The sequence below is a fragment of the Hyla sarda genome, chromosome 5 (genome assembly GCF_029499605.1).
Source record: "Hyla sarda isolate aHylSar1 chromosome 5, aHylSar1.hap1, whole genome shotgun sequence".
Lineage (NCBI taxonomy): Eukaryota > Metazoa > Chordata > Amphibia > Anura > Hylidae > Hyla > Hyla sarda.
In genome coordinates, this window is record NC_079193.1 from 255180213 (window position 1) to 255206903 (window position 26691).

The following is a 26691-nucleotide window of genomic DNA, read 5'->3' on the forward strand; positions in this document are numbered from 1 at the left end:
GGTCCTCCTCGGTTTCCCCGTTTTGCCCGGCCTCTTGTGGGTGGGCAGAATGGGGAAACCGAAAGTTAACCCCCACGCCCCCGATCTGCTATTGGTCGTCGCTTTTTGACGACCAATAGCAGGGAAAGGAGGGGTGGCACCCCTGCCACCTCACTCCTATCCCTTCACGGGATCGGAGGTGTCTCGACAACCCCGATTCCCCCCCCCCCCCCTTATTTTCTGGGTCGCTGGAGACCTGTATGACCCGGAATAGCCGCAAATCGACGGTGTGAATTCACCGGCGACATGCGGCTATCGCTGACATTGGGGGGCCGACAGTCGCCCTGGTCCGGTTACAGCGCGCGGTGGGGTCCGAAATTCCCACGGACTGACGCGTACATCCTTGGTTCTTAAGTGGTTAACTTTCTGGCACCAGTTCATTCAAAAAAAATAATTTCCATTGGAGTACCCCAACAAGTTACAATATTGGTTTGAGGACGACCATTGTATGTTGAGACTAGAGATGAGCGAACTGACAGTAAATTCGATTCGTCACGAACTTCTCGGCTCGGCAGTTGATGACTTTTCCTACATAAATTAGTTCAGCTTTCAGGTGCTCCCGTGGGCTGGAAAAGGTGGATACAGTCCTAGGAGACTCTTTCCTAGGAATGTATCCACCTTTTCCAGCCCACCGGCGCACCTGAAGGCTGAACTAATTTACGCAGGAAAAGTCATCAACTGCCGAGCCGAGAAGTTCGTGACAAATCGAATTTACTGTAAGTTCGCTCATCTCTAGTGGAGACCAAAATGTCATCCAAAAACAAGAAAAACTGAGCGTTAAAGTAAAATAATTAGATAACTAATACAGATAACGTCTTGCATATAAAATATTTTACATATAAAATTAAGGATCTACTGAAAGCTGTAGATCACTGTATGTACAGGACCCTGCTAAAGCTCCTGTTCTCTAAGTAGACTGTGTCCCCAAAAATTTGAATGAGGAATGAGATTAGCCAGTGTCCAGAGGAGACATTCATTCTGGCACAGGTAAAGAGAAGTACAGAACATGTAGTACCTTCCTGTACTGTAAGGAGACTCCACCAGTCGGTGCATGCACTTTAGTAATACAGACGGGTTACCTGTCAGATGACATGCCAATGTGTCTGTGCTCAGGCAGGCACAGGCCCTAGTTGGGTCAATGGCCTGAGCCTGGTCCGCTAGTTACTACATTTCAGTTAATTTCCCAAGCGTATACAAGTTTTGGCTCAAACTGAAAATCGTGGCTTGGAGCAATTTTCAATTTGAGACAAAACTATGATACGTTGGGAAAGTGACTTGAATGTAGAAACTAGCTGACTACACTCGGGTTGTTGAAATAAATGGGGCCTGTGCAGACACGTTAGAAAGTTGGCACATGAAAGAATGCTTGGGCTATCAGGCACCCTATCAAATGCTGACATCTACTAACTTGCCCAGGGCCAGTCTAGAACTTGCCTCCTCATAGATAGAAGCCCATCAGATTAGTTTCACATGAGCGATCCCTTCTAAACCCATGCTAATTTCATTTTGTTTGTTTTTTATTGCGATACTTCATTAGTGTATATTGATAGCCTTAAGTTTATCCTCAATAGAGAATAAATTTACATTGACTTTCCGTTTTACTTTCTGCTCACTGCAGGCTCTAATAAATTCAAGGATGAGCAGTGATAGGTTGCTATGGAAAATCCAGACCATTTTGGTTACAGGCAGGTTGGTATATCTGGACAAATGTATTTGAAATCAAGAGTTGTGGATTTAGTTCAGATTTTGACTTCCCCATAGAAGTCATTAGGGGAAATCTGTACCATTGAGTGAGACTTACCAAGCTATCTTTATAATAAGAATCTGTGTTGCCCGTATCCACCATCACAGCTCCGTTTTCGTTCATATTCTGATAAAATGCTGAAAAACATCATAAAGCAAATAAAATATGGTGTGGATTTGAAATCCAGCAGTCTATTATAGCGCAAAAGACTCTTCTTTTTACTTATGAAATATAATGTTATAATTATTTTTTTTTTTTTTTTTTTTTTTTTTTTTTTTAGGAAATAAGGTTTAATTCCCCTGTGTTATCCAATAAGATAGCGAAGAATCCGGAAAATAAGAATCGGAACAGATACAGAGATGTTAACCCATGTAAGTACAGTGCAGTTGTTTGCTTCTTTCACTACTTTACTCATATAACGGAGGGATGTATTTATTTTTTTTTTTAAGCTGAGCATGTGCATAATTCATTTGTTTTATTTTACTGTTTACATTTATAAAGCATTTTTTTTTTATTTTTTATATTTGTCGACTTTTAACTGGCCGAGCGGGAAGAGCAAGAAAATTTTGTTTGACTTATGTAAGCAATTTTTTTTTTAATGACATGCAGTGGTCAGAGATTATGTGTGACCTGTTGCACAGCATCAAAAAATACCATACGTTTACTCCAGCTCAACCCTGGCTCACAGGTGTTGCTTACACAAGAAAAATCTCAAAATGGGAAACAGAATGGAGGAAAAAGCTGATTTCTTTACATGACAAATTTATAAAGGCCGTATGACTTGTTAATTTATTGCACGTAAGCAAAATATTAAGCAAAAAAAACATACATAAGCAAGCTTTTATAAATGTCCTCCACTGTGCTTACATTGTATGTCAGAGCCTTCACTTTATCCGATTGTATGTCCATAGGCTTCCGTTATATTAAATTGTAACCCCCACCCACGATCTATTGCACAAGGACCATGTTTGTACGGGAGTCCCAGCCCTCGGAAGCTCCTACCACCACCATGATCAGACACTTATTCTCGATCTTCTGGATATAGAATAAGATTTTATTCGACTGCCCCTTTTAAGTTAATAATTTTGTATATCCTGTGAATTAGAGCCTAAATATCCAAATGGCTCCCTGCAGGAAAAATATTTCCCACCCCTACTTAAAGTCATAGCAGACCCCTACATAGTTTGACATTTATCATTTGAAGAGTTTTGTAGTTCTGTCTGAGCTGTAACTTTTGAGAACTGAAAATAATTATTGCAGAACGAACGGCTTTGTTAATTTGGCGTAATAGATATTAGGACAAAGTCTCTTCCATAATGTAATTTTGTTAATATAATCTAAATGTAAGTTGCTTTGCACTTAAGTTATTTAATAGTTTTCTATGTAGAGCCATGCTAAAGGTACATGTTAATGGAGAATTTCACAATCCCTAGTCAAATGAGGACGGAGTACTGAGCTCATGGCAAGAAAATGCAGCTACTTTAAGATATAGTTTTTCTAATTAAAAACAGTCTGCTTTGTATACAGTTATGTATTCAGACTCTGTCTTTGTCCTGAATCTCAAGCAATCCAGGTTTGTCTTTACATACACCAATATAGTCTCTTATTCACATTTACTTTACAATTCAATTAACAAAAATCTGGATACGTAAGAACGTCTGGCCAGATACTACTATGCTAAAGCTGTTTGAGGCAAAAAGCTTTCATCACCCAAAAAATGCTTTTGATCGTAGCCACACAGTCAGATGGGCGTGGCACGAGGTACGCTATGCCACGCCCACCCCTTGTGTCAGTGCTGGGACCGCTATGTGATTGACATACAGGTCCCAGTTCATGCACCTCTCAGCTCATCTAACGCGCGCACCGCCGTGTGTTATCCAGGCAAGTGCTCACTCCCCCAGTGAGCTCTCACTCCTGCCGCTGTCTACCTCCTCAGTGCCGTACTAGAGGCAGAGAGAGAGCGCATTCTCTGCCTCTAGCACTGCGCAGGTGCACTAAGAAGGCAGACAGTGGCGGGAGCGAGCACTTGCCTGGATAAAACGTGGCGGTGCGCACGTTAGATGAGCTGAGGGGCGCGTGCACTGGGACCTGTGTGTCAATCACACAGCGGTCCCAGTACTGACACAAGGGGTGGAGGTGGCAGGGCATAGCGTGCCTCATGCCACGCCTATCCGACTGTGTGTGGCTGCGATCATAAGCATTTTTTGGGGTGATGAAAGCCGGCAGAAATTAGGTAAAAACAATGCTATACACACCATCTGCACACAGTACAAAGGCTGTGTGTAGGTTAAAGCACCCAGAGTTCATGACAGTTGCGCTTTAAAGCTGAGCTGTTATGGATTGCTATTGGCAACAAAGACAGCTTTTTACAGTTTTAGTATATCTGGGCCATTGTGCTACACTTTTCTCTCTGGAAATGTTGCTTAGGCTGGGTTCACACTACGTTTTTGCGCCGTATGCGCTTTTACAACCGGACCTAAAACCGTGGTTGACCACAGTTTTAGGTCCTATTGTAAAAGCGCATACGGCACAAAAATGAGCCGACCGGACCGAACGTTTCACTCCGGCCGGCTCATTGAAATGAATGACATACGGGAGCACATACGGTGACATACGGGAGCGCGAGCTTTTAGCTCCCCCCTGCCGTATGCGCTCCCGTATGGGACAAAACGTAGTGTGAACCCAGCCTTACTATGGTCAGAATCTACTGTTTGGTCTTTTAAAAAAAAAAAAATTGGGAATTAGGTGACAACTTTTACCACCTGCTATTTGTTGCTGATCTCTACTAATCTTCCCATGCACAGAATGCTGAAATTTAAAGGGATATTCCAGGATTTGTTTTTGACTATGCTACAGGAGCTGTATAGTTCATAATATAGTGGGGGTACCTGTGTGTGATGGTTTTCTCACAATTCTTCTGTGATTTTCAGGTGCTTTAGGCACCCTGATTGAAGACCACAGGTCTTTGGATGGATGCAGCTCATTTATGTTCCAATGGGTGGGGTGGCTGATGTGTGGGAGGAAAATGGAATTGTGGGATTTGTAGTAAAAAAAAAAAAGTCAAACAGGAAATAAGTTAGCAAAAAGCTAGCCACAGTATTATGGTAATCTCACAACTTAGCCATTTAGCCCCAAGACAAGCGCAAATCCTTCCTAAGCATGTCCATTACTGTCTGCCAGGTACATACTAAAATGACCTTATGGTGGATAACCCCTTTAATTTATCTGTTTTTTCTTTCCCTGACAACATTTGTTGGGGTGACTCAAAGGGCTCTCATATAGAATAGATAACCAGACAGTCATTTCAAGACCCCCAGTTTCTTTTAAAACTTACCACACACAATTCGTTAAAAACTATTAAAGGAGATGTCCAGTGCTGAAAAACTTAAAATACATTGGTTGTACTATTTACACGCAAAAAATACACAATAGCAAGGAAGTACGTTTAGCAAATCCGGTGCGCCTAAACCTTTTGCTGAGGTCCACCAAGGAAACATCTTCTTCTTTTTACTTTACTGTATAAAAAGGTCAATAGAACTGTACAAATGGTACAGAGAGAGAGAGAGAAGAGCACTTCCTATTCTAAGAGGTTGTATAAAGTTCCCCTAATCACTGGCACAATCACTAAAGGTTGTTAGCTGTAATTTTACTAATGGTCCTTTATTTCGTTTACACTTGCCATACATGGAATGCATTTTGAGGTTGCATCACATCTTGTGAGATGTAGCATTGGCATAAACTAAAATGTCATAAGAAATGGAGGGTATAACTTTCCATAAAAAATCCGAGTGCATAACTTCCCATTTAAAAACCTTCTCTGCAATATTTATTTCTAGCACAAGAATACAAAAAATTATAAAAAAAAATATATACACACTGTTTGTTATACAAAGTATATGTAAATAGCTCTAAAATGTTAATTGCTGTGAGGATGGCCGAAGGTCCCTTACCGTGCTCCGTGTTGTCCGACCGTCGCTCCTTTTACTGCAGCCATCCATGGCAGGCAGTAGTAAAGGAGCACCGATAACACTGATCAATGCTATGCTATGGCATTGATTAGTGTATGCAATCTACAGATTGCATACAATAGTGCCTTATGGCGACTAAAAAAAAAGTGAGAAAAGTATCGGTACTCTGTCTTAAATAAATGGTATTGCGACGTCCCTATTCTGTACTACTCTTATGTACTACCTATGCCACAGTTAGCTTCTCCTTCGGACGCCAAGTAAGGCGGCTCCATTTTACCCTGAAGAAGAACCTGTCCTCTACATAGACAGTGATTTACAGCTCCCAGCAGATCTTTATTACTTTTATATGTAAGTACTTGCTTTATCTTTATTAGTTATCTACTTATTTTTGTTTAATAACTTTTTCCTAATTTTGGATGACGTGACAATGGTCTCAACATACAAAGGTCGTCATGGAACCAATTAATATTGTAACTTGAGGGACCACTGTATAGAGGTTTAGCCCCCATGTTCTTGTGTTTTGGTTGTGTGGTAACAGAGGACATTCCATTTTTGTGTACTTTTGGTTACATATATCGCTATTTTTCAGTGTCGCGTAGGATAGTTATTTTGTTAGTAATCAGTCGGGCTCTGAGAACGCTGACCCTTGCTGATAATTACCTTTTGATATGTCGCTAGGACATGTTAAAAGGTGGTGTGTTTATTTAATTTTTTCTTCTAGTGGCAGGTTCACTGTTTACCACTGTCAGTGAAGGACAATTCTAATCCTGCAGTGTACAGCTACATAGGAACTGCTATCATTGTGGAAACAGTTACAATTTCTGTTTCCTTTAGAGAACCGTTTGTAAAGTTTGGTTTAGAACTTGATTGTCTGACATCGAGATACAAACTGACAACCTTAGAGCCCACCCTTTTGTGGTGGTCTTCAAGGGATTGTGTCATCAGAAAATGACATTTTGTATAAATCAGATTTTTCATTAAACTATTTAAGAATGTTCTAATCACGAAGAATAAAGTCAATGCCAGCATCACCGTGCTGTATAGATGCTGTGCAATTAACCTTTGGATGTCTGACTCAGGTGAGTGTAGTGGAAGCAAGGTGAGCGCTACACGCTAAGAAACAAACAGCAACATATGTAACTCCACAACAGAAGATAAAAAAAAGCTGAGCACTCACCGTTCCTTAGTAGGCAGGTCACGTCGACGGAGTGATCCCGGGACTGGGCATAGGTCCAAGCAGGGAGGCGGCAGCTGGAAACTGGGGGGAGTTCAGATGTCGGGGCCACGGACCATTACACGCCCCTAGGCGCTTCGTCAGGCCGTTGAGATGTCATCATTTATGCTTCATGGTTTAAACTTTTTCCCAGGATACGTAATGTGAGTGAATGCGAAAACACACAGGTGAGTGTTAATTAAACCACTAGTGATAAAAAAAAGTAAAAACAACTTACTGATTAATCGTTTCAATCTAGTGAACTAAGGGTGTTGCTAAGGGTTACAGCAAAGCACCTAATTAGTTTTTATCATTGAGACCCAGCAGTCCGGTTGCATTCAACCTCAGGATCCATCTGGATTCCTTCTGTAGTAAAATCTGGTGTCTGTTTTTGCCTCTGCTAGGGAATTCTACTCTTTCAATTGCCCCGAATTTCAAGCCACCTATGCTGCTGTTGTGACAGTCATTTGTTGGATAAATCGCTGTGAACCTTTCCCATTTTTATTGATCTGATATGTTCCCTAACCCTGTGGAACAAGTGACGTTTGGCCTTTCCAATGTAGGACAGCCCGCATGAACATACTAGGCAATATACTACATAGGAGGTTCTACAAGTAATGGGTTGTTTAATAAAAATTGTGTATTCTCCTAATTGTATAGTTTAAGAGGATACACAGGGTTAGGGAACATATCAGATCAATAAAAACGGGAAAAGGTTCACAGCGATTTATCCAACATATGACTGTCACAACAACAACAGCAGCATAGGTGGCTTGAAATGTGTGGTTATTGAGAGTAGAATTCCCTAGAAGAGGCAAAAATACACCAGATTTTACTGTAGAAGGAATCCAGATGGATCCTGAGGTTGAAAGCAACCGGACTGCTGGGTCTGAATGATAAAAACGAATTAGGTGCTTTGCTGCAACCCTTAGCAACACCCTTAGTTCACTAGAATGAAACTATTAATCAGTATGTTGTTTTTACTTTTTTTATCACTAGTGGTTTAATTAACTCACCTGTGTGTTTTTTCATTCACTCACATTACATATCCTGGGAAAAAGTTTAAAACGTGGAGCATACGTGATGACGTCTCTCAGCTGCCTCCTCCCTGCTCGGACCGATGCCTGGTCCCGGGATCACTCAATTGACGTGACCTGCCTACTATGGAACGGTGAGCACTCCGCTTTCTTTATCTTCTGTTGTGGAGTTACTTAAGAATGTTACTGTCTATTATAAAATAATTCTCAAATATTTCCATATTCATTCTGACCAGTTGGTCTAAAACTAAGCTGAGACTTCCTATTCTGTATGTGATGGTAAGGAGGGGCTGCTATAAAGTGATTTGTACAAGTCTATAGGAACTCTGCCTCTCCGTTCTGTGGAATCACCGCTAAAAAGTTCAGAGTACACCCATTAGCTACAGTTTGTCTATTGTTGCCTTCGTTCCATAGCTGCCTCTGTAATATTGTACAAAAAAAACTAAACTGGTTGGGGGGGGGGGGGGGGGGGGAATTTCAGTATCTGGCTCTAATCGGTAAAGAGGAAAAACGATATAGGTGTTATATTCCCTTTAAGAAGTTAAAGCCCTGCAGTTTCATGTAAAGTCTTCCAATAATAAAGCAGACTGTTAAAACAGATGGGGGCCTGACTCTAATGGGATTGCCTTGTTAAAGGATTTTCTTATCTCATAGGATTGGATAATATCTTGTCCTTGTCTATAACTGTACATCAGTTTGCATGGAGCCTTAACATCTAAAGGACATGCAACACAAATGTATGTAGTTGTTCCCTGGTACATAGAACAACGTGACCGGAGTGGTTATTGAAACAAGCCGAACACTGTTAATAGCAGCTGGGACATTTTATGGATAATTGCGGACAACAGCAGTCAGGCTGATGTCCGCCATTAACCCTTTAGATGCAGGGAAAGTAGAGCTGGGCGGTATGACCAAAAATTTGTATCACAGTATTTTTTGTAACTTACGGCGGTTCCACGTTAATTAACAGTATTTCCCCCCCACCCCATCATGTGACCCGTGGGCGCTGCTTCTCTAAATTTTCCATAGATCAACAGTACAAGCAAATGTAAGAAACTTTGTAATTGTGTCAGACAAAAACTCTCCTTTCTCCTGTTATAAACCTTTTTCCTTCATCCTCTCCTGTGAGACTGTATTCCATTCTGAAAGTCAGCTCAGCCATGTCCTGTCTGCAAGACAAACCAATATAAGCCTATAGAAGGGGAAGCTCCACCCACCAGCTCTGGGAGTAATGCAAATTAGAAATTTCTTAAAAATTTCAAACCACAAATTTATTTTAGTTCTGCCATACATTTTATGGGACCATTAAAGGTGTCATTACAAAGTACAATTGGTTGTGTGCAAAAAAAAAGCCCCAATATGGGTGTGTGAATGGAAAAATAAATGCAAAAATAAACATTTACTTTGTCCTCAAGGCCAAAATGGGCTGTGTCCTTAAAGTGGTACTCTGGTGGAAAACAATTATTTTTAAATCAACTGGTGCCAGAAAGTTAACCAGATATGTAAATTACTTCTATTAAAAAATCTGAATCCTTCCAGTACTTATCAGCTGCTATATGTTCCACACGAAGTTATTTTCTTTTTTTGAATTTCCTTTCTGTCTGACCACAGTGCTCTCTGCTGACACCTCTGTTCATTTTAGGAACTGTCCAGAGTAGGAGCAAATCCCCACAGGAAACCTCTCCTGCTCTGGACAGTTCCTAACATGAACAGAGGTGTCTGCAGAGAGCACTGTGGTCAGACAGAAAAGAAATTCAAACGGAAAAGAACTTCCTGTGGAGAATACAGCAACTGGTAAGTACTGGAAGAATTCAGATTTTTAAATAGAAGTAATTTACAAATCTGTTAAACTTTCTGGCACAAAAAAAGAATTTTGTTCTACCAGAGTACCCCTTTAACCTGTTGGGGGCTATAGCCATTGCAAAACTACAACTCCCAGAATGTACTGACAGCTGGAGGCACATGAGTTGGAATCACTGAGCTAGAGTCTGTTTCCTAACTCAGTGGTTCCCCACCAGTGTGCCTACAGCTGATGCAAAAACTACAACTTCCAGCATGTACGGTCTCAGTGCATTCAGGGAGTTATAGCTTTGCAACAGCTGAATGTAATTTGTGCCTCCAGCTGTTGCAAAACTAAAACTCCCAAAATGCACTGACAGACCGTACATGCTGGGAGTTGGTTTTGCAACAGCTGGAGGCTGGTTGGAATCACTGAGCTAGTCTGTTTTTTTAACTCAGTGGTTCCCCACCAGTATGCCTACAGCTGTTGTAAAACTACAACACCCAGCATGTACGGTCTGTCAGTGCAATCTGGGAGTTGTAGTTTTGCCACAGCTGAAGGTTTGGGTCATCCCCCCTCCCATGTGAATGTACAGGGTACATTCACACAGGTGGGTTTACAGTGGGTTTCCTTCTACAAGTTTGAGCTGAGGCAAATTTTCCGCCGCAGCTCAAACGCCCAGTGGAAAACTTACTGTGAACCCCGCCCGTGTGAATGTACCATAAAAACACTACACTAACAAATAATAAGTAAAACACTACATATACACCCCCTTACACGACCCCCCCCTCCAATGTGACCCCATTTTGGAAACTGCACCCCCTCACGGAACGTAACAAGGGGTATAGTGAGCATTAACACCCAACAGGTCTTTGACAAATTTTCGTTAAAGTTTAACATATAAATAACAATTTTTTTTTTTCTCTGAAATGCTGGTGTTACCCCAAGTTTTTCATTTTCACAAGGGGTAATAGGAAAAAAGCCCCCCCAAATCTGTAACACCATTTTTTCGGAGTAAGAACATACCCCATATGTGGATGTACCGCGCTCTGCGGGCGAACTACAATGCTTAGAAGAGAAGGAGCACCATTGGGCTTTTTGAGAATTAGTCTGGAATTGAAGGCTGTGTGTTTACAAAGCCCCCATGGGGGACCCCATTTTGGAAACTACACCCCTCACTGAATGTAACAAGGGGTGCAGTGAGCATTTATGCCCCACAGGTGTTTGACAGAAATTTTGAACAGTCGTCCGTAAAAATTAAATGGGCACTGTCATGAAAACCAAAAATTGATATGTTGCAATACTTAAGTACTACAACTTATCTCTAATATAGTTTAATAAAAAAAAAAGTGATTTTAAAACAGTTTAAAATCACTTTTAAATTCGGCCACTAGGGGTCGCCCTCCTAGTGGCCGAATGCATTCTGCAGTGACGTCACTACAGAATTTCGACTCATTTCAGCCTAGCAAATGAGTCGAAATTCATTCACTGCGCGCTGGCTTCCTGTCTGTCAATCAAACAGGCAGGAAGCCAGCGCAGTAAAGTCCAGGAGCAGCCGCCCTGGCCGCAGCAGGCACGCAGCCTGTACCTCGGCCCAGTTGGAGTCTGCACTGTCTCTGCAGACTCCGGTAACTGAATTGGATTCCCCAGCACGTCCTGCATCCGGATTCCCCGTTTCTCTGCAGCTCGCCGCGCAGCGCATTGTTCGCGGTCCCGGCTTCTTCTCCCCATCTGAGCAACCGGAGGTGAGGGGAAGGGGGTGGGGGCAGGAGGTTGGTATTAATGGGTGCCTCCAGTTGTTTCCCCACTACAACTGCCAGCATGCCCTGTAAGCCAATAGATGTCAGGGCATGCTGGGAGTTGTAGTTGAGAAACAGCTGGAGGCACCCTGTTAGAACTAAGGGCGAAAGTCGCCTCCAGCAGGCATCAGTGACGTGGTGCTTGCTGGGGATGTCTGCCTGGTAGTGAGCATACTACCAGGCAGACAAAATGACATTTATTAGTCAATAAATATAAAAATAAAGGCAGGGAGGGGGTTAGGGATAGAAGGGCAATAGGCAGGGACAGAAAAAAAAAGAGGGTTGGTGGGAGCTACTCAATAAAAACTTAATTTTTCATTTGCACAACCTACTGTTCCAAAGATCTGCCAAATGCCAGTGGGTGTAAATGCTCACTGCACCCCTTATTAAATTCTGTGAGGGGTGTAGTTTCCAAAATGGGGTCACATGTGGGGGGGTCCACTGTTCTGGCACCATGGGGGCTTTGTAAACGCACATGGCCCCTGACTTCCATTCCAACCAAATTCTCTCTCCAAAAGCCCAATGGCACTCCTTCTCTTCTGAGCATTGTAGTTTGCCTGCAGATCACTTTACATCCACAAATGAGGCATTTCCTTACTTGAGAGAAATAGGGTTACAAATTTTGTGGGGTATTTTCTCCTATTACTCCTGGTGAAAATGAAAAGTTTGGGGGTAACACCAGCATTTTAGTGTTAAAAATCTTTAACGAAAGTTCATCAATCACCTGTGGGGTGTTAAGGCTTACTGTAACCCTTGTTACATTCCTTGAGGGGTGTAGTTTCCAAAATTGTATGCCATGTGTTTTTTTTTATTTATTTTTTTCTGTTCTGGCATCATAGGGGCTTCCTAAATTACGACATGCCCCCAAAAACCATTTCAGCAAAATTCACTCTCCAAAATGCCATTGTTGCTCCTTCCCTTCTGACCCCTCTAGTGTACCCACAGATCACTTTACATCCACATGTGAGGTATTTCCTTACTCAAGAGAAAATTAATTACAAGTTTTGGGGGGCCTTTTGTGATAATGAAAATGGGGCTACAATAACATTTTAGTGTAAAAAATTATTTTTCTCCTCCATATTGCTGCTATTCCTGTGAAACACCTAAAGGGTTAAACTTTTTGAATGTCATTTTGAATACTTTGAGGGGTGCAGTTTTTATAATGGGGTCCATTATAGGGGATTTCCAACATAAAGACCCTCATATTCACTTCAAAACTTATTTGGTCCCTGAAAAATTTGAAAATTGCTGCTATACTTTGAAGCCCTCTGTGTTCAAAAAGTAAAAATATGTTTACTTTATGATGCCAACATAAAGTTAACAAAATGTATATGTGAATTTAATTTGACATGTCCCTTTTCCTTACAAGCAGAGAGCTTCAAAGTTAGAAAAATGCAACCTTGTAGAATTTCAGGAAAAATTTGATAAGTATCAACGAAAATTTACCACTAACATAAAGTAGAATGTTTTAAAAAACAATCTCTGAATCAAATTTATAAGTAAAAGCATCTCGGTGTTATTAATGCATAAAGTGATAGAGGTCAGATTTGTAGAAAAATGCTCTCGTCCTTAGGGTTATAATGGTCTCCGTCTCCAAGGTTATAGGAAAGATCCATTCAAAAGTGGTAAAATAAAAATTGTTCTAGATCTATGTATGCTCACCATGAACTCCATAAGGCATCCCAGCTGATTTTTCAAAATGAGACCCCGTAGCCCCAATGAACAGCTTTTGAAAATTCAGAGCATCAAAAAACTACACAAACCTTCAGCATTTTCATTTGTTTCCTGTGATAGCTGCAGTGAGGAGCAGCCTTGAGAGAGCGGAGCAGGACACATGGTTAGAGAAACAGTGAAAATAAATGATGGAGCAGTGTGGAGGTTATTTATCAAAAATGGTCTTGGCTAGAGCATTTTGTTGTTCGTCTAGATTTTTTTTTTTTTTTTTTTTTTTGGTGCTGCTCCAAATTTATCATATTTTCGCAGGGACCATGATAAATTTCAGACACATCTGCACCCAGATAATTTTCTACCCCTGCTTTCAGATCATGTCTACCCTGCTTTTGAGGAGCTTGTTTGTCTGTGTGTTTCAACAGCTTTATTTGTTTTAGTTTACATTTTAAGGCAAATTAATGTCTAAAAGAAGGTCTGCAAAGAGTCTCACATTTGAGTGGTGGTTTACCTTGCCGCAGGCCAGGGGAAAAAATAATTGTTTGAGAGACTGAGGTGTTAATTTAACAGATATAATCTTAATTTTTTTATTTTTTACCTTTCACTTTTTTTTTATCCTCACTCTGTCTGTCTCTGGCTGTGGCTGGCTGTGGCTCGCTGGCTGTGGCTCTCGCTCTCTCGGTCTCTTTCTTTTTTTTTTCTTTTTCGGTCTCTCTCTCGAAATCCCTGCAATTAGCGCAAAAATTAAAAAAAAAACGCAAATGTAGACCAAAAAAAGCAATAGAATACAATGATAAATAACACCCTGTGTGCCTTAGCCAGTCGGGAACAGTCTCACACTGCACACTGAAGGGCTCTTGGGTGAGGAGAAGGGAGTGTGTTGCTAAGTGACATTTGTGCCCAAAATGGCTGCCGAACTCACCAAACTGATGCCAGATGGTCATCAGTGTGCTTAGAGCTTCTGGATTTTCTTCCGGGGGGGAAGGGAAAAAAAAAAAAAAAAACACACAAAGGGTATGTGCTCTGCAAAGATTACACTTCTACATTATAAAGTTATAGAACTTTAACATGTGCAGCAATATAAAGGTAATATTTGGCTGGAGTTCTCTTTTTAAGGGGATAATGGAATGTGTCGGCAGATAAGAACCATTTGGCCCATCTAGTCTGCCCAATAATCTGAATCCTATCAATAGTCCCTTGCTAAATGCATGTTTAAACTCCTTCACTGTATTTGCAGCGACCACTTCTGCAGGAAGGCTATTCCACGCATCCACTACTCTCTCAGTAAAGTAATACTTCCTCATATCCCTTTTAAACTTTTGCCCCTCTAATTTAAAACTGTTCTTTTGTTGTAGTTTTTCTTTTAAATATATTCTCCTCCTTTACTGTTGATTCCGTTTATGTATATAAATGTTTCTATCATATCCCTTCTGTCTCTTCTTTCTTCCAAGCTATACATGTTAAGGTCCTTTAACCTTTCCTGGTAAGTTTTATCCTGCAATCATGTACTAGTTTAGTAGCTCTTCTCTGAACTCTCTCTAGAGTATCTATATCCTTTTTGAGATACGCTCTCCAGTACTGCGCACAATACTCCAGATGAGGCCTCACCAGTGTTCTGTACAGTGGCATGAGCACTTCTCTCTTTCTACTGCTTATACCTCTCCCTATACATCCAAGCATTCTGCTAGCGTTTCCTGCCGCTTTATTACATTGTCTTCCTACCTTTAAGTCTGAAATGATTACTCCTAAATCCCTTTACTCAGATACTGAGGTCAGGACTGTGTTAAATACCGTATTTATCGGTGTATAACACGCTTTTTTTAGGCTAAAATTTTTAGCCTAAAGTCTATCTGCGTGTTATTCGCCGATAAGCCGCTGCAGTTCAATGATTTAAAGCGGGTGCTTTAAATCAATGAACTGCAGTGGCTTTTGCAGGTCCAGAGACCGCCAGCGCTGCCGGCTTCTCTGCCCCTGCCTGTTCTGGGGTCCAGAGACTGCCGCCGCCACTGCCCCTGCCCCATTGCCTCCCCCATCCCCGGTTTTATAATTACCTTTTTCCGGGATCCGCGCTGCTTCTGGCTCCTGCGTCTCCTACATTGTTGCTATGCGCTGCGCAATGACGAGTGACTTCTTCAACGCGACGTCCTTGTCAGTGGCTCGGCGCACAGTGAACACTAGGGAAGCCTCCGGAGCTAGAAGCAGCGTGGACCCCGGGAACAGGTAATTATAAAACCCAGGATGGGAGAGGCAATGGGGCAGTGGTGGCGGCGGTCTCTGGATAGCCAGGGGGAGAGAAGCGGCGGTGGCAGCAGGACTCTAGACCCCAGGAAAGGCAGGGGTAGAGAAGCGGGCAGCGACTGCTTCTCTCCCCCTGCCGTTCCTGGGGGCTTCTGCGAGGTCAGAAACAGTCTATCAGGGTATACACATGCGCACACACACACGCACCCTCATTTTACCAAGGATATTTGGGTAAAAAACTTTTTTTTACCCAAATATCCTTGGAAAAATTAGGGTGCGTGTTATAGGCCGGTGCGTGGTATACCCCGATAAATACGGTATTCTATATTCTACCCGAGGGTTTTTTTACGCCCCCAGGTGAATTATCTTGCACTTGTCCACATTAAATTTCAGTTGCCAGAGTTCTGACTAGAATTCTGACTACATTCTTCTACTTTGCCTAAATCCTTTTCCATTTGGCGATCCCTCCAGGAACATAAACACTGTTACATATCTTTGTGTCATCAGTAAAAGACCAACACATTACCATCGAGACCTTCTGCGATATCACTAATGAAGATATTAAACTAAATTGGTCCCAGTACAGATCCATGAGGTCCCAACTGGTAACAAGACCTTGCTCTGAATATTCTCCATTGACTACAACCCTCTTGTCTGTCATTCAGTCACTGCCTAATCCACTCAACAATATGGGAGTCCAAGCTCAATGACTGTAGTTTATTGATAAGTCTTCTATGTGGGACAGTGTCAGAAGCCTTACTAAAATCTAGTTGTTTTCTGCATCCTTCATTGAATGAAATGTGGGCCTCTGATAATTTTTCTCACTTTTGATGCACTTTATTAGTTGTTTTTTTTTTCTTCTTGCCCCAAAACAGCTCTCTGCTGGTGACAGAGGAGAAAAATGCCAGTGTGCACAAATGATAAAATATCTATGGAAATTCTTTGTCTGAGATGCTTAAAGCTCTGTCCTTGAGTTATTTGTTTAGCGAGTCAATTTTATTTATCAAGTGAATGCTTATACAGCGCTTACTGTAAAGCCTCTGAAAACAGCTGATGAATGAATCATAAATGTCTCTTGGATATTCCAGTAAGAAATGAATCTGTGTTTGTTCCCTAAGTCGATAAAAGGCCTAGCCGAATCAAGTCAGGGAGAACCATGGAGCCATCACCACAGTACTATGCAGCACAGTGATGGTTTTCCTTTTGGCTGCCTTTTGTGAAATTACGGTCAGCGGTTTCCTGGTAAAGGCCTTTTTTCACGGGGGGAGATTTCTTCCTGGTAAATGATAGTAATGACCTATCATTTTGTCTACTTGTTCAGTCTTGACTGTTTTAAGGAATTCAGCATGACTTCCAGGCTGGCATTTATAGAGCATGTTGAGTCTTGTTCTATATATCATATTAAACTGTTCCATCTCCTGCTGTGTATGTGCAGCACCTTGCCTAATACTATTATGTAATATGGAGATCTTGTACCCGGGACATGATTGTCTTTAGCAGGAGCTATTATAATTGCATACGGTTATTTCATATAATACAGATCCTTAAAGGAATTGTCTGATCCCACACAGGCATTTTGTATAGGCTCATGGTGGCATAAAAATAAAAAATAAGTTCTACTGTTATCCTGATTCCCTGCCATATCTATGATGACTGATCCCTGCTGAGTAGCTCTTTCTGCTTTTGACTTGACATACAGTAAATACCTGCAGAGCCAATCACAGGCAGGAAGGGATAGTGTACAGTTAGAAAGGATATAGTGCGGTGGGGGATCAGGGCTGGTAAGTATTATTTAGGGTATGTTCACACTGCAGAATTCAGGAAGTAGAATTCCATGCTGTGAACATTATCATCAGTGTGAATGGATGTTCCGCGAGACCCGTTCACACTGTGGAATTTCATAGACAGACAATTCTGCTGCTAAAATTGTTCTGCGAAAAGAAAGAACATGTTCATTCCTTGCGTGGAATTCCGTGAGCACTGCATAGCCATCAATGGTGACGACTCAGTACCCCGCAGTGGTGTGTATGTGTAATTTAAATGTATGAATTTAGTCAGCCACCAACTGTGCAAGTTCTCCCACTTAAAAAGATGAGGCCTGTAATTTTCATCATAGGTATACCTCAACTATGAGAGACATAATGAGAAAAAAATCATTGTCTGATTTTTAAAGAACTTATTTGCAAATTATGGTGGAAAATAAGTATTTTGTCACCTACAAACAAGCAAGATTTCTGGCTCATAGGCCTGTAACTTCTACTTAATGACCGAGTGTTTTTCAGTTTTTGTACTTTAGTTTTTTCTTACATTTTAAAAATCATAACCCTTTCAATTTTGCACCTAAAAATCCATATGATGGCTTATTTTTTGCGCCACCAATTCTACTTTGTAATGACATAATTTCTACCCAAAAATCTACGGCGAAAAGTAAAATCCATTGTGCGACAAAATTGAAGAAAAAAACTTTTGTAACTTTCAGAGGCTTCTGTTTCTATGCACTAATTTTTTCGGTAAAAATGACGCCTTATCTTTATTTTGAAGGTTCATACAATTAAAATGATACCCTATTTTGTCATACTTCTGGAAAAAAAATAACTACATGCACGAAAATTTTTGTTTAAAATTATCATCTTGTGACCCCTATAACTTTTTCCACGAACGGGGCAATATGAGGGCAAATTTTTTGCGCCATGATCTGAAGTTTTATTACTTTTTGATCGCTTTTTATTCATTTTTTTTTATGGTATAAAAAATGACCAAAAATACGCTATTTTGGGCTTTTGAATTTTTTTGCACATATGCCATTGACCGTGCGGTTTAATTAACAATATATTTTTATGGTTCGGACATGAACGCATGCGGCGATACCACATGTTTTTTATTTTATTTACACATTTTTATTTTTTTAATGGGTATTTCTGATTTTTATTAGGGAAGGGGTTAAATCACATTTATTAACTTTTTTATTTACTTTTTTATGCAGTATAATAGCCCCCTCTAGTGGGCTATGCATTGATCAGTGTTTTCTGTGCTTGATTGCTCAAGCCTGGATTTCAGGCTTGGAGCAATCAAATGCCGATTGGACAGCTGGCAGCAAGATGAGACTCCTCCCTCTGTCCTGCCAGCTGTTCGGGATGCCGCGATTTCACCGCGGCTATCCTAAACCTCTCCGCTGAGCTTACCGCCAGTGTATTCTCACGTTTCAGATGTCGCGATCAACTTTGGCGTCTAAAGGGTTAATACCGGACATCAGCCAATTGTTGATGTCCGGTATTAGCCGTGGGTCCTGGTTGCTTGATAGCAACTAGGACCCCACAGATACAAAGTGCGCTCAGCTTCTGAGTGCACTTCACAGTTCGGGAGCCAGCCACAGGACGTAAATATACATCCGTGGTCATTAAGGGGTTAAGAGTCTCCTCTGTCCTCCACTGGGCACCTGTTTGAGGTTGTGGACAGGTGTCTCTTATACTGATAACAAGTTCAAACAGTCACACTCCAAACTCCACTATGGCCAAGACCAAAGAGCTGTCGAAGGACACCAGAAACAAAATTGTAGACCTGCACCAGGCTGGGAAGACTGAATCTGCAATAGGCGAGCAGCTTGGTGTGAAGAAATCAACTGTGGGAGCAATTATTAGAAAATTGAAGACCTACACGATCACTGATAATCTCCCTCGATCTGGGGCTTCACGCATCTGCCCACCGCGTGGTGTCAAAATGATCACAAGAACGGTGAGCAAAATTCCCAGAACCACACAGGGGAAATAGTGAATGACCTGTAGAGAGCTGGGACCAAAGTAACTAAAGCTACCATCAGTAACACACCACACCGCCAGGTACTCAAATCATGCAGTGCCAGATGTGTCCCCCTGCTTAAGACAGTACATGTCCGGGTCTATCTAAAGTTAGCTAGAGAGCATTTGGATGATTTAGAGTATTGGGAGAATGTCATATGGTTAGATGAAACAAAAGTAGAACTTTTTGGTAAAAACTCAACTCGTCGTGTTTGGAGGAGAAAGAATGCGTAGTTGCTTCCAAAGTACACCGTACCTACTGTGAAGCATGGGGGTGGAAGCATCATGTTTTGGGGCTGTTTTTCTGCTAGGGGACCAGTACAACTGATCCGTGTAAAGGAAAGAATGAATGGTGCCATGTATCGTGAGATTTTGAGTGAAAACCTCCTTCCATCAGCAAGGGCATTAAAGATGACAATGACATGACACACCGCCCGGTCAATGAAGGAGTGGCTTTGTAAGAAGCATTTCAAGGTCCTGGAGTGGCCTATCCAGTCTCCAGATTTCAATGTCCTTGTTGCCAATCGAGAGCCCCAAAACATCACTGCTCTAGAGGAGATCTGCATGGAGGAATGGGCCAAAATACCAGCAACAGTGTGTGAAAACCTTCTGAAGACTTAAAGAAAACGTTTGACCTCTGTCATTGCCAACAAAGGGTATATAACAAAGTATTGAAATTAACTTTTATTGCCCAACATAAATTGCAAATAAATTCTTTAAAAATCTGCCCATGTGATTTTATGGATTTTATTTTCTCATTAGTTCTTTCATTGTTGAGGTATACCTATGATGAAAATTACAGGCCTCTCTCATCTTTTTAAGTGAAAGAACTTGCACAATTGGTGGCGGACTAAATACTTTTTTGCTCCACTGTGTATGTATGTGTTTATGTATGGACAGTGAATTCTCCCTTAGTGGACACCTCCTAATAGCGGAAAGACTTATTCCCAGGCAGAGTACCATAAGAATTAACTTATTTGCACACTCCGAATAGTGTACACTCCCAATAGTGGACATGGACACTCCCAATAGGGGACAACACATTCCCAATAGAGGATAACCAGGTTTAGGTGCTGACCCTACTTTGTAAATAGGGACGCAGTTAGTGGGATACAGTCAATACCCCAGTAAGGGGTCCGGGCTACACAGAAGCAGAAGACCGCGGTCTTCACAGCGGTCTCCTGCTTATGTACGTTCACCGGCTAAATCATTCACCCTATGCCTTTTCTTTCTCCTTTATTACCCTCTGTGCAAATTCATCACCACTTCTTTACCACCCCCTTTACCATTTCTTTCCCTTCTCTATTCTCCCTCCCCCCCACCACCCTGTGCCATTTCATCCACCCTGTGCTATTTCTTTCCCCCTTTATTCCCCCTGTGCCAAATCATCCCAACCCCTTAGCCCATGCGCCACATCACTTTTCTCCTTCCCTCCAACTTATTTTATCACTTATTCTTTATATTATTTTTTATCTTTTACTCACTGGAGTGAATACAGTACAGTAGTCTGTCATTTATAAATATTTTCCAGCCTTCTTTCCCAAATAATTGGCATGTTTAAATAGCATGTAGGTCCCATATGGTCTAGTGGTTAGGATTCCTGGTTTTCACCCAGGTGGCCCGGGTTCGACTCCCGATATGGGAATATGTTTCAATAGCAGCAGACTTTTTTTATTTTTTTATTTTTTTTATCTGCCATTGGGAGATTCTAGTGTGTGTGTGTGTGTGTGTGTGTGTGTGTGTATATAATATATATACTGTAGTTGTGCAAATATACAGGATACCTGCAGACGTGAGTCCCGCCAGCAGGTATCAAGGAGGTGCGATAAGCCGCCTGCATTCTCTGCTCCCGAGCTTTGCAGTGTGCTCAGCAGCTGAGCGCGCGTCATATCCGGGCTCCCCTTTAGACGCTGCAATCAAAGTTGATCGCAGCGTCTAAAAGTGCTGAAGTTAACTACCGGTTAGCTCAGGGATGCTGATGCGGATCACCACGGTGTACCCATCAGCTGTGAGGACGGCTGGAGGTCCCTTGACCTGCTCAATGTATCCGATCGTTGCTCCTTTACTGCTGCCAGCCATGACGAGCATTAGTAAAGGAGTGCCGATAACACTGATCACTGCTATGCTATGGCAGAGCATTGATCAGTGGATGCAATCTATAGGTGTCCCTATGGAGACTAAAAAAGTGGAAGAAAAAAAATAACAAATGTGAATTAACCCCTTCCCAATAAAAAAAATGTAAGCACCCCTTTTCATAAAAAAAATAAAAATTATTTATATATATATATTATACTTTTTTTTTTTTTTCATAAAAAAAAGTCCTTTCTCTTATAAAAACTAAAAAAAAAAAAAAAAAAAAAAAAAAACCTTTTTCCCATTAAGGGTAAGTTAACACAGGCAGATCCACTGAAGCGATGTGCATCCGCGGTGTACTCACATACACCGGGGGGTGCCTCCCTCCATAAGCTAGGCCGAGAACGGCCGTGATGTGCAAATACACTGCGATGTGTATTACCACGCCGAGCAGGCACATCTAAAGGCACCATATAGAGGTCCTTCAGCAGGGGATCCGCAGCGTTAAATACACTGTGGATGCGCCCTTGTGAATGCGCCCTTGTGAATGCGCCCTTGTGTATGCACTCTTAAGAAAAAAAAACTGTCACATGACATTGAAAAAAGTATCGGTAATTGGTATTGGTGAGTACTTAAGAAAAAGTATCGGTAATCGTACTCTGTCTTAAGAAGAAAAAAAAAATTGGTATCTGGCTATCCCTAGTGTGTGTGTGTGTGTGTGTGTGTGTGTGTGTACACACCTAGGTAAAAAGATATATCTGATTTCTAGGACCACTACAGTTCTGAGGGAGGGAATGCAAACGCAACAGTTAATGGGAGATAAGCTGTGTGCATACAGTATTTTAGTGTACAGCTACATGCATAACCAAATCAGCCCCTTTGATTTCTATAAAGGAAATGGCAGTCCTGTTTTTACAGGAAATATGATTTTCACTAACTGTCATTATGTTGTTAAATAACACCAGACTACCGTATATACTCGAGTATAAGCCGACCCGAGTATAAGCCGAGGCCCCTAATTTCGCCCCAAAATCCCAGGAAAAGTTATTGACTCGAGTATAAGCCTAGAGTGGGAAATACATCATCCCCCCTGTCATTAACACCCTCATCATTATCACCCTGTCATCATCCAGACCCTCATCATCACCTGTCATCATCCCCTTGTCATCATCCCACCCCCCCCTTCATCATGCCCTTGTCATCATCCCCTTGTCATTATCCCCACCCCCCTTCATCATCCCCTTGTCATCATCCCACCCCCCCCTTCATCATCCTCTTGTGAACTATCCGCCCTCAGTGGTCTTCAACCTGCGGACCTCCAGAGGTTTCAAAACTACAACTCCCAGCAAGCCCGGGCAGCCATCGGCTGTCCGGGCTTGCTGGGAGTTGTAGTTTTGAAACCTCTGGAGGTCCGCAGGTTGAAGACCACTGTGGCCTTCGACATCATCCAGCCCCCTCTCACCCCCTTTAGTTCTGTACAGTACTCACCTCCGCTTGGCACTGGTCCGGTGCTGCAGGACTGTCCAGTGGGGAGGTCGTCCGGTGGAATAGTGGTTCCGGGCTGCTATCTTCACCGGGGAGGCCTCTTCTAAGCGCTTCGGGCCCAGAATAGAGGCGTTGCCTTGACGATGACGCAGAGGTACGTTGGTAATGAACGTACCTCTGCGTCGTCGTCAAGGCAACGTAACTATTTTGGGGCTGGCCCGAAGCGCTTAGAAGAGGCCTCCCCGGTGAAGTTAGCAGCCCGGAACCACTATCCCACCGGACGACCTCCACACCGGACGACCTCCACACCGGACTGTCCTGCAGCACCGGACCAGCGCCGAGCGGAGGCGAGTACTGTACAGAACTAAAGGGGGTGAGAGGGGGCTGGATGATGTTGAAGGCCGCAGTGGTCTTCAACCTGCGGACCTCCAGATGTTTCATAACTACAACTCCCAGCAAGCCCGGACAGCCGATGGCTGCCCGGGCTTGCTGGGAGTTGTAGTTTTGAAACCTCTGGAGGTCCGCAGGTTGAAGACCACTGCGGGTGGAGAGTTCACTCGAGTATAAGCCGAGGGGGGTGTTTTCAGCACGAATCGTGCTGAAAAACTCGGCTTATACTCGAGTATATACGGTACTTAGTATTTATTTAATTTTAATTGAAACATCTTATGTTCTTAAAACACTTTCTACAATTTTTTTTTTTCTTTTTTTACTGAAAATGGCTTTTGGTTTAGAGCTCAGTAGTGAACATACTGGCCTTTTTAGAAAACCTTTACTTGCATGTAAATTTACTGGTAATCCTTGTAGTTTAACCTTATATACATAGTGATCAGTTTGTGTGTTCTGGTAGTTTCTGGGCATCTGTCATCCCATTTGTACTTGGCAACTCTATATAGCGAATAGGGTTCCATGGCAGAAGTGGGCGTAATGAAGGTCTCTAGGTATATGCTGTGTTTTTGCCTCTATTCAGCTGTGCCCCAGCAAGGCCGGGTGGGTCACCTTTGTCGACATTAGTATTTCAGTGTATTATATAAGCGATTAGAATAACACGTTTAAGTTCACATTCTAGTTTCATAATTAACCTTTTAATTTTTTTCTGTGTGGGAGAAAACCTAAGCAAACATAACCAGAATGAAATGTTCTCCAGTAAAAGTCTATGGGGAGGATATTATAGGTTGAGACCAAGGCAGGGAGACACAGAACAGTTAATAGAGCTTTCTGCAGCTTTTTTTTTTGCTGTATTCACAGCTTACCGTATATACTCGAGTATAAGCCGACCCGAATATAAGCCGAGGCCCCTAATTTCACCCCAAAATCCCAGGAAAAGTTATTGACTCGAGTATAAGCCTAGGGTGGGAAATACATCATCCCCCCCCCCCGTCATCATCCAGACCCCCGTCATTAACACCCTCATCATCACCCTGTCATCATCCCCCCTTCATCATCACCGCCTGTCATCATCCCCCCTTCATCATCACCACCTGTCATCATCCCCTTCTCATCATCCCCACCCCCCTTCATCATCCCCTTGTCATCATCCCCACCCCCCTTCATCATCCCCTTGTCATCATCCCCACCCCCCTTCATCATCCCCCTGTCATAATTCCACACATCCCCCCTTCATCATCCCCTTGCCATAATCCCCCCCCTTTCATCATCCCTTTGTCATCATCACCACATGTCGTCATCATCATGGTCTTCAACCTGCGGACCTCCAGATGTTTCAGCCATCGGCTGTCCGGGCTTGCTGGGAGTTGTAGTTTTGAAACCTCTGGAGGTCCGCAGGTTGAAGACCACTGCGGCCTTCGACATCATCCAGCCCCCTCTCACCCCCTTTAGTTCTGGACTCACCTCCGCTCGGCGCTGGTCCGGTGCTGCAGGACTGTCCGGTGAGGAGGTCGTCCAATGGGATAGTGGTTCCGGGCTGCCATCTTCACCGGGGAGGCCTCTTCTCCGCGCTTCGGGCCCAGAATAGAGGCGTTGCCTTGAAGATTACGCAGAGGAACATTGGTAATGAACGTACCTCTGCGTAGTCGTCAAGGCAAGGTGACTATTCCGGGGCTGGGCCCGAAGCGCGGAGAAGAGGCCTCCCCGGTGAAGATAGCAGCCCGGAACCACTATCCCACTGGACGACCTCCCCACCGGACAGTCCTGCAGCACCGGACCAGCGCCGAGCGGAGGGGAGTCCAGAACTAAAGGGGGTGAGAGGGGGCTGGATGATGTCGAAGGCCGATGGCTGCCCGGGCTTGCTTGGAGTTGTAGTTTTGAAACCTCTGGAGGTCCGCCGGTTGAAGACCACTGAGGGCGGAGAGTTCACTCGAGTATAAGCCGAGGGGGGTGTTTTCAGCACGAAAAATCGTGCTGAAAAACTCTGCTTATACTCTAGTATATACGGTATATTGCTTAGTACTGCCTTTTAGTTACCTCCATCCTGCTGCTTGGTGTGTGCTATAGATATAATGTAGCACAGCCCCTCATTTGTATGCAGCGTATAGTAGACAACATAGCAGTGAGTCTCCACCCATGAGTTCAGGGATAACTGAAAACTAGAAATGGAGCCATAATGGGAAAAACTGCTGAAAAATGCCACATGTACTATAGTGGCCAGAAACAGAGTTACTACTTATGTACACACGATAGCTTATAATAAACTTTTTTTTTTTTTTTTTTTTTTTTTTTTTTTTATATATATATATCCTCTTCCATTAACCTCGAGCAAGCGAATGCAAGCATTATTCATTTGGACAGTTTGAATATTTGTTACTGTACAAGAGTTTGTTGATGGAAATGCATCAAGGGGAACATAACTTGTGACAAAGATGTCATTATTTTATGCAATATATGTACATATCTAATTTTTTTTTATTTGACGATTTTTTTCAGAAAACTTGAGTCTAGTTGAAGTGAATTGAACAACCCAAAGTACAATGTAGCATGTACCTCCTGAGCAGTGTCTTTTTGTTTTTTATTGTCACAATGTATCACTGGAATTAATGCTTTTGTTGTAGTTTTAATAACCAGGTGTGATAAATGACTACTACTTGGATTTCTTTTGCAGACGATCATAGTCGTGTCAAGCTACAAAATGTTGAAAATGATTACATCAATGCCAGTCTAGTTGTTGTGGAGGAAGCTGACAGAAATTATATACTAACACAGGTAAATTAAATAAAGACTTGAAGTAGTTATGCCAACACAACAAGTATTGTTGTGTGATAAAGCTCATATGCTGTTTTTTTTTTTTTTTTTGTTTCCCTCATAAAGACAGCCCTGTCCATATGGCCTTTTAGTCTGATCAGGCTCCAAAGTTTACAGTTTGCCATGCTCTGTTCTGGGAAGCGTATCGGATCTATAAATGTCACAATTACATCCACAGCCTAGGAGCTCCTTATTGTTTATCTGAGTGATAGTCCTCCCCATTTAACTTCATTGTTAGTAAACGTTCATTTGTTCTAGAATATAATTTTGGAGGTTAACTACTTCCCCTGAATGTAAAGAGCTGTAGAATAGGTTGTCATTGTAACAATATGAATTAGCCTGCCTGCCTTGTAAGTCTTTGTTCTTTTTCCTTCCATAGGGCCCTCTTCCCAATACCTGCTGTCATTTCTGGTTAATGGTTTGGCAGCAGAAAAGCAAAGCAATTGTCATGCTGAACCGAATCATTGAAAAGGATGCGGTGAGTGTGCAGCTCAATGTGTTTTTCTCAGAAATGAAGTCATGTGTTCTTCCAGATGCAATCGGTTTCACATCTCCATCTGCTGCATCTGTGTAGCAGTATTTCCTGGCTTAAGATTGTGTCACTGCCCATATAGATTTCATTCTGATTTGCTCTGCATTGTTTGTAGGTTATTTT

The 26691-nt window shown here is 42.3% G+C and overlaps 1 protein-coding gene and 1 non-coding gene across 4 annotated transcripts in view; both read left to right on the forward strand.

The window, feature by feature from the left end:
• The window catches only part of PTPN2 (protein tyrosine phosphatase non-receptor type 2), a 117934-nt gene that overhangs the window by 60562 nt on the left and 30681 nt on the right, over window positions 1–26691 (forward strand). For 2 of the 3 annotated variants that reach the window (XM_056521517.1, XM_056521516.1), the window contains exons 2-4: window positions 2064–2154; window positions 25897–25997; window positions 26416–26514. In XM_056521517.1, coding sequence (XP_056377492.1) covers window positions 2064–2154; window positions 25897–25997; window positions 26416–26514 — 291 coding nt within the window. Of the gene's footprint in view, window positions 1–1657; window positions 1729–2063; window positions 2155–25896; window positions 25998–26415; window positions 26515–26691 lie in introns of all 3 variants that reach the window. The other variant, XM_056521519.1, reaches the window with a different exon arrangement.
• TRNAE-UUC (transfer RNA glutamic acid (anticodon UUC)) lies at window positions 20854–20925 on the forward strand. The gene has a single exon. It is a non-coding gene; the product is annotated as a tRNA-Glu (tRNA).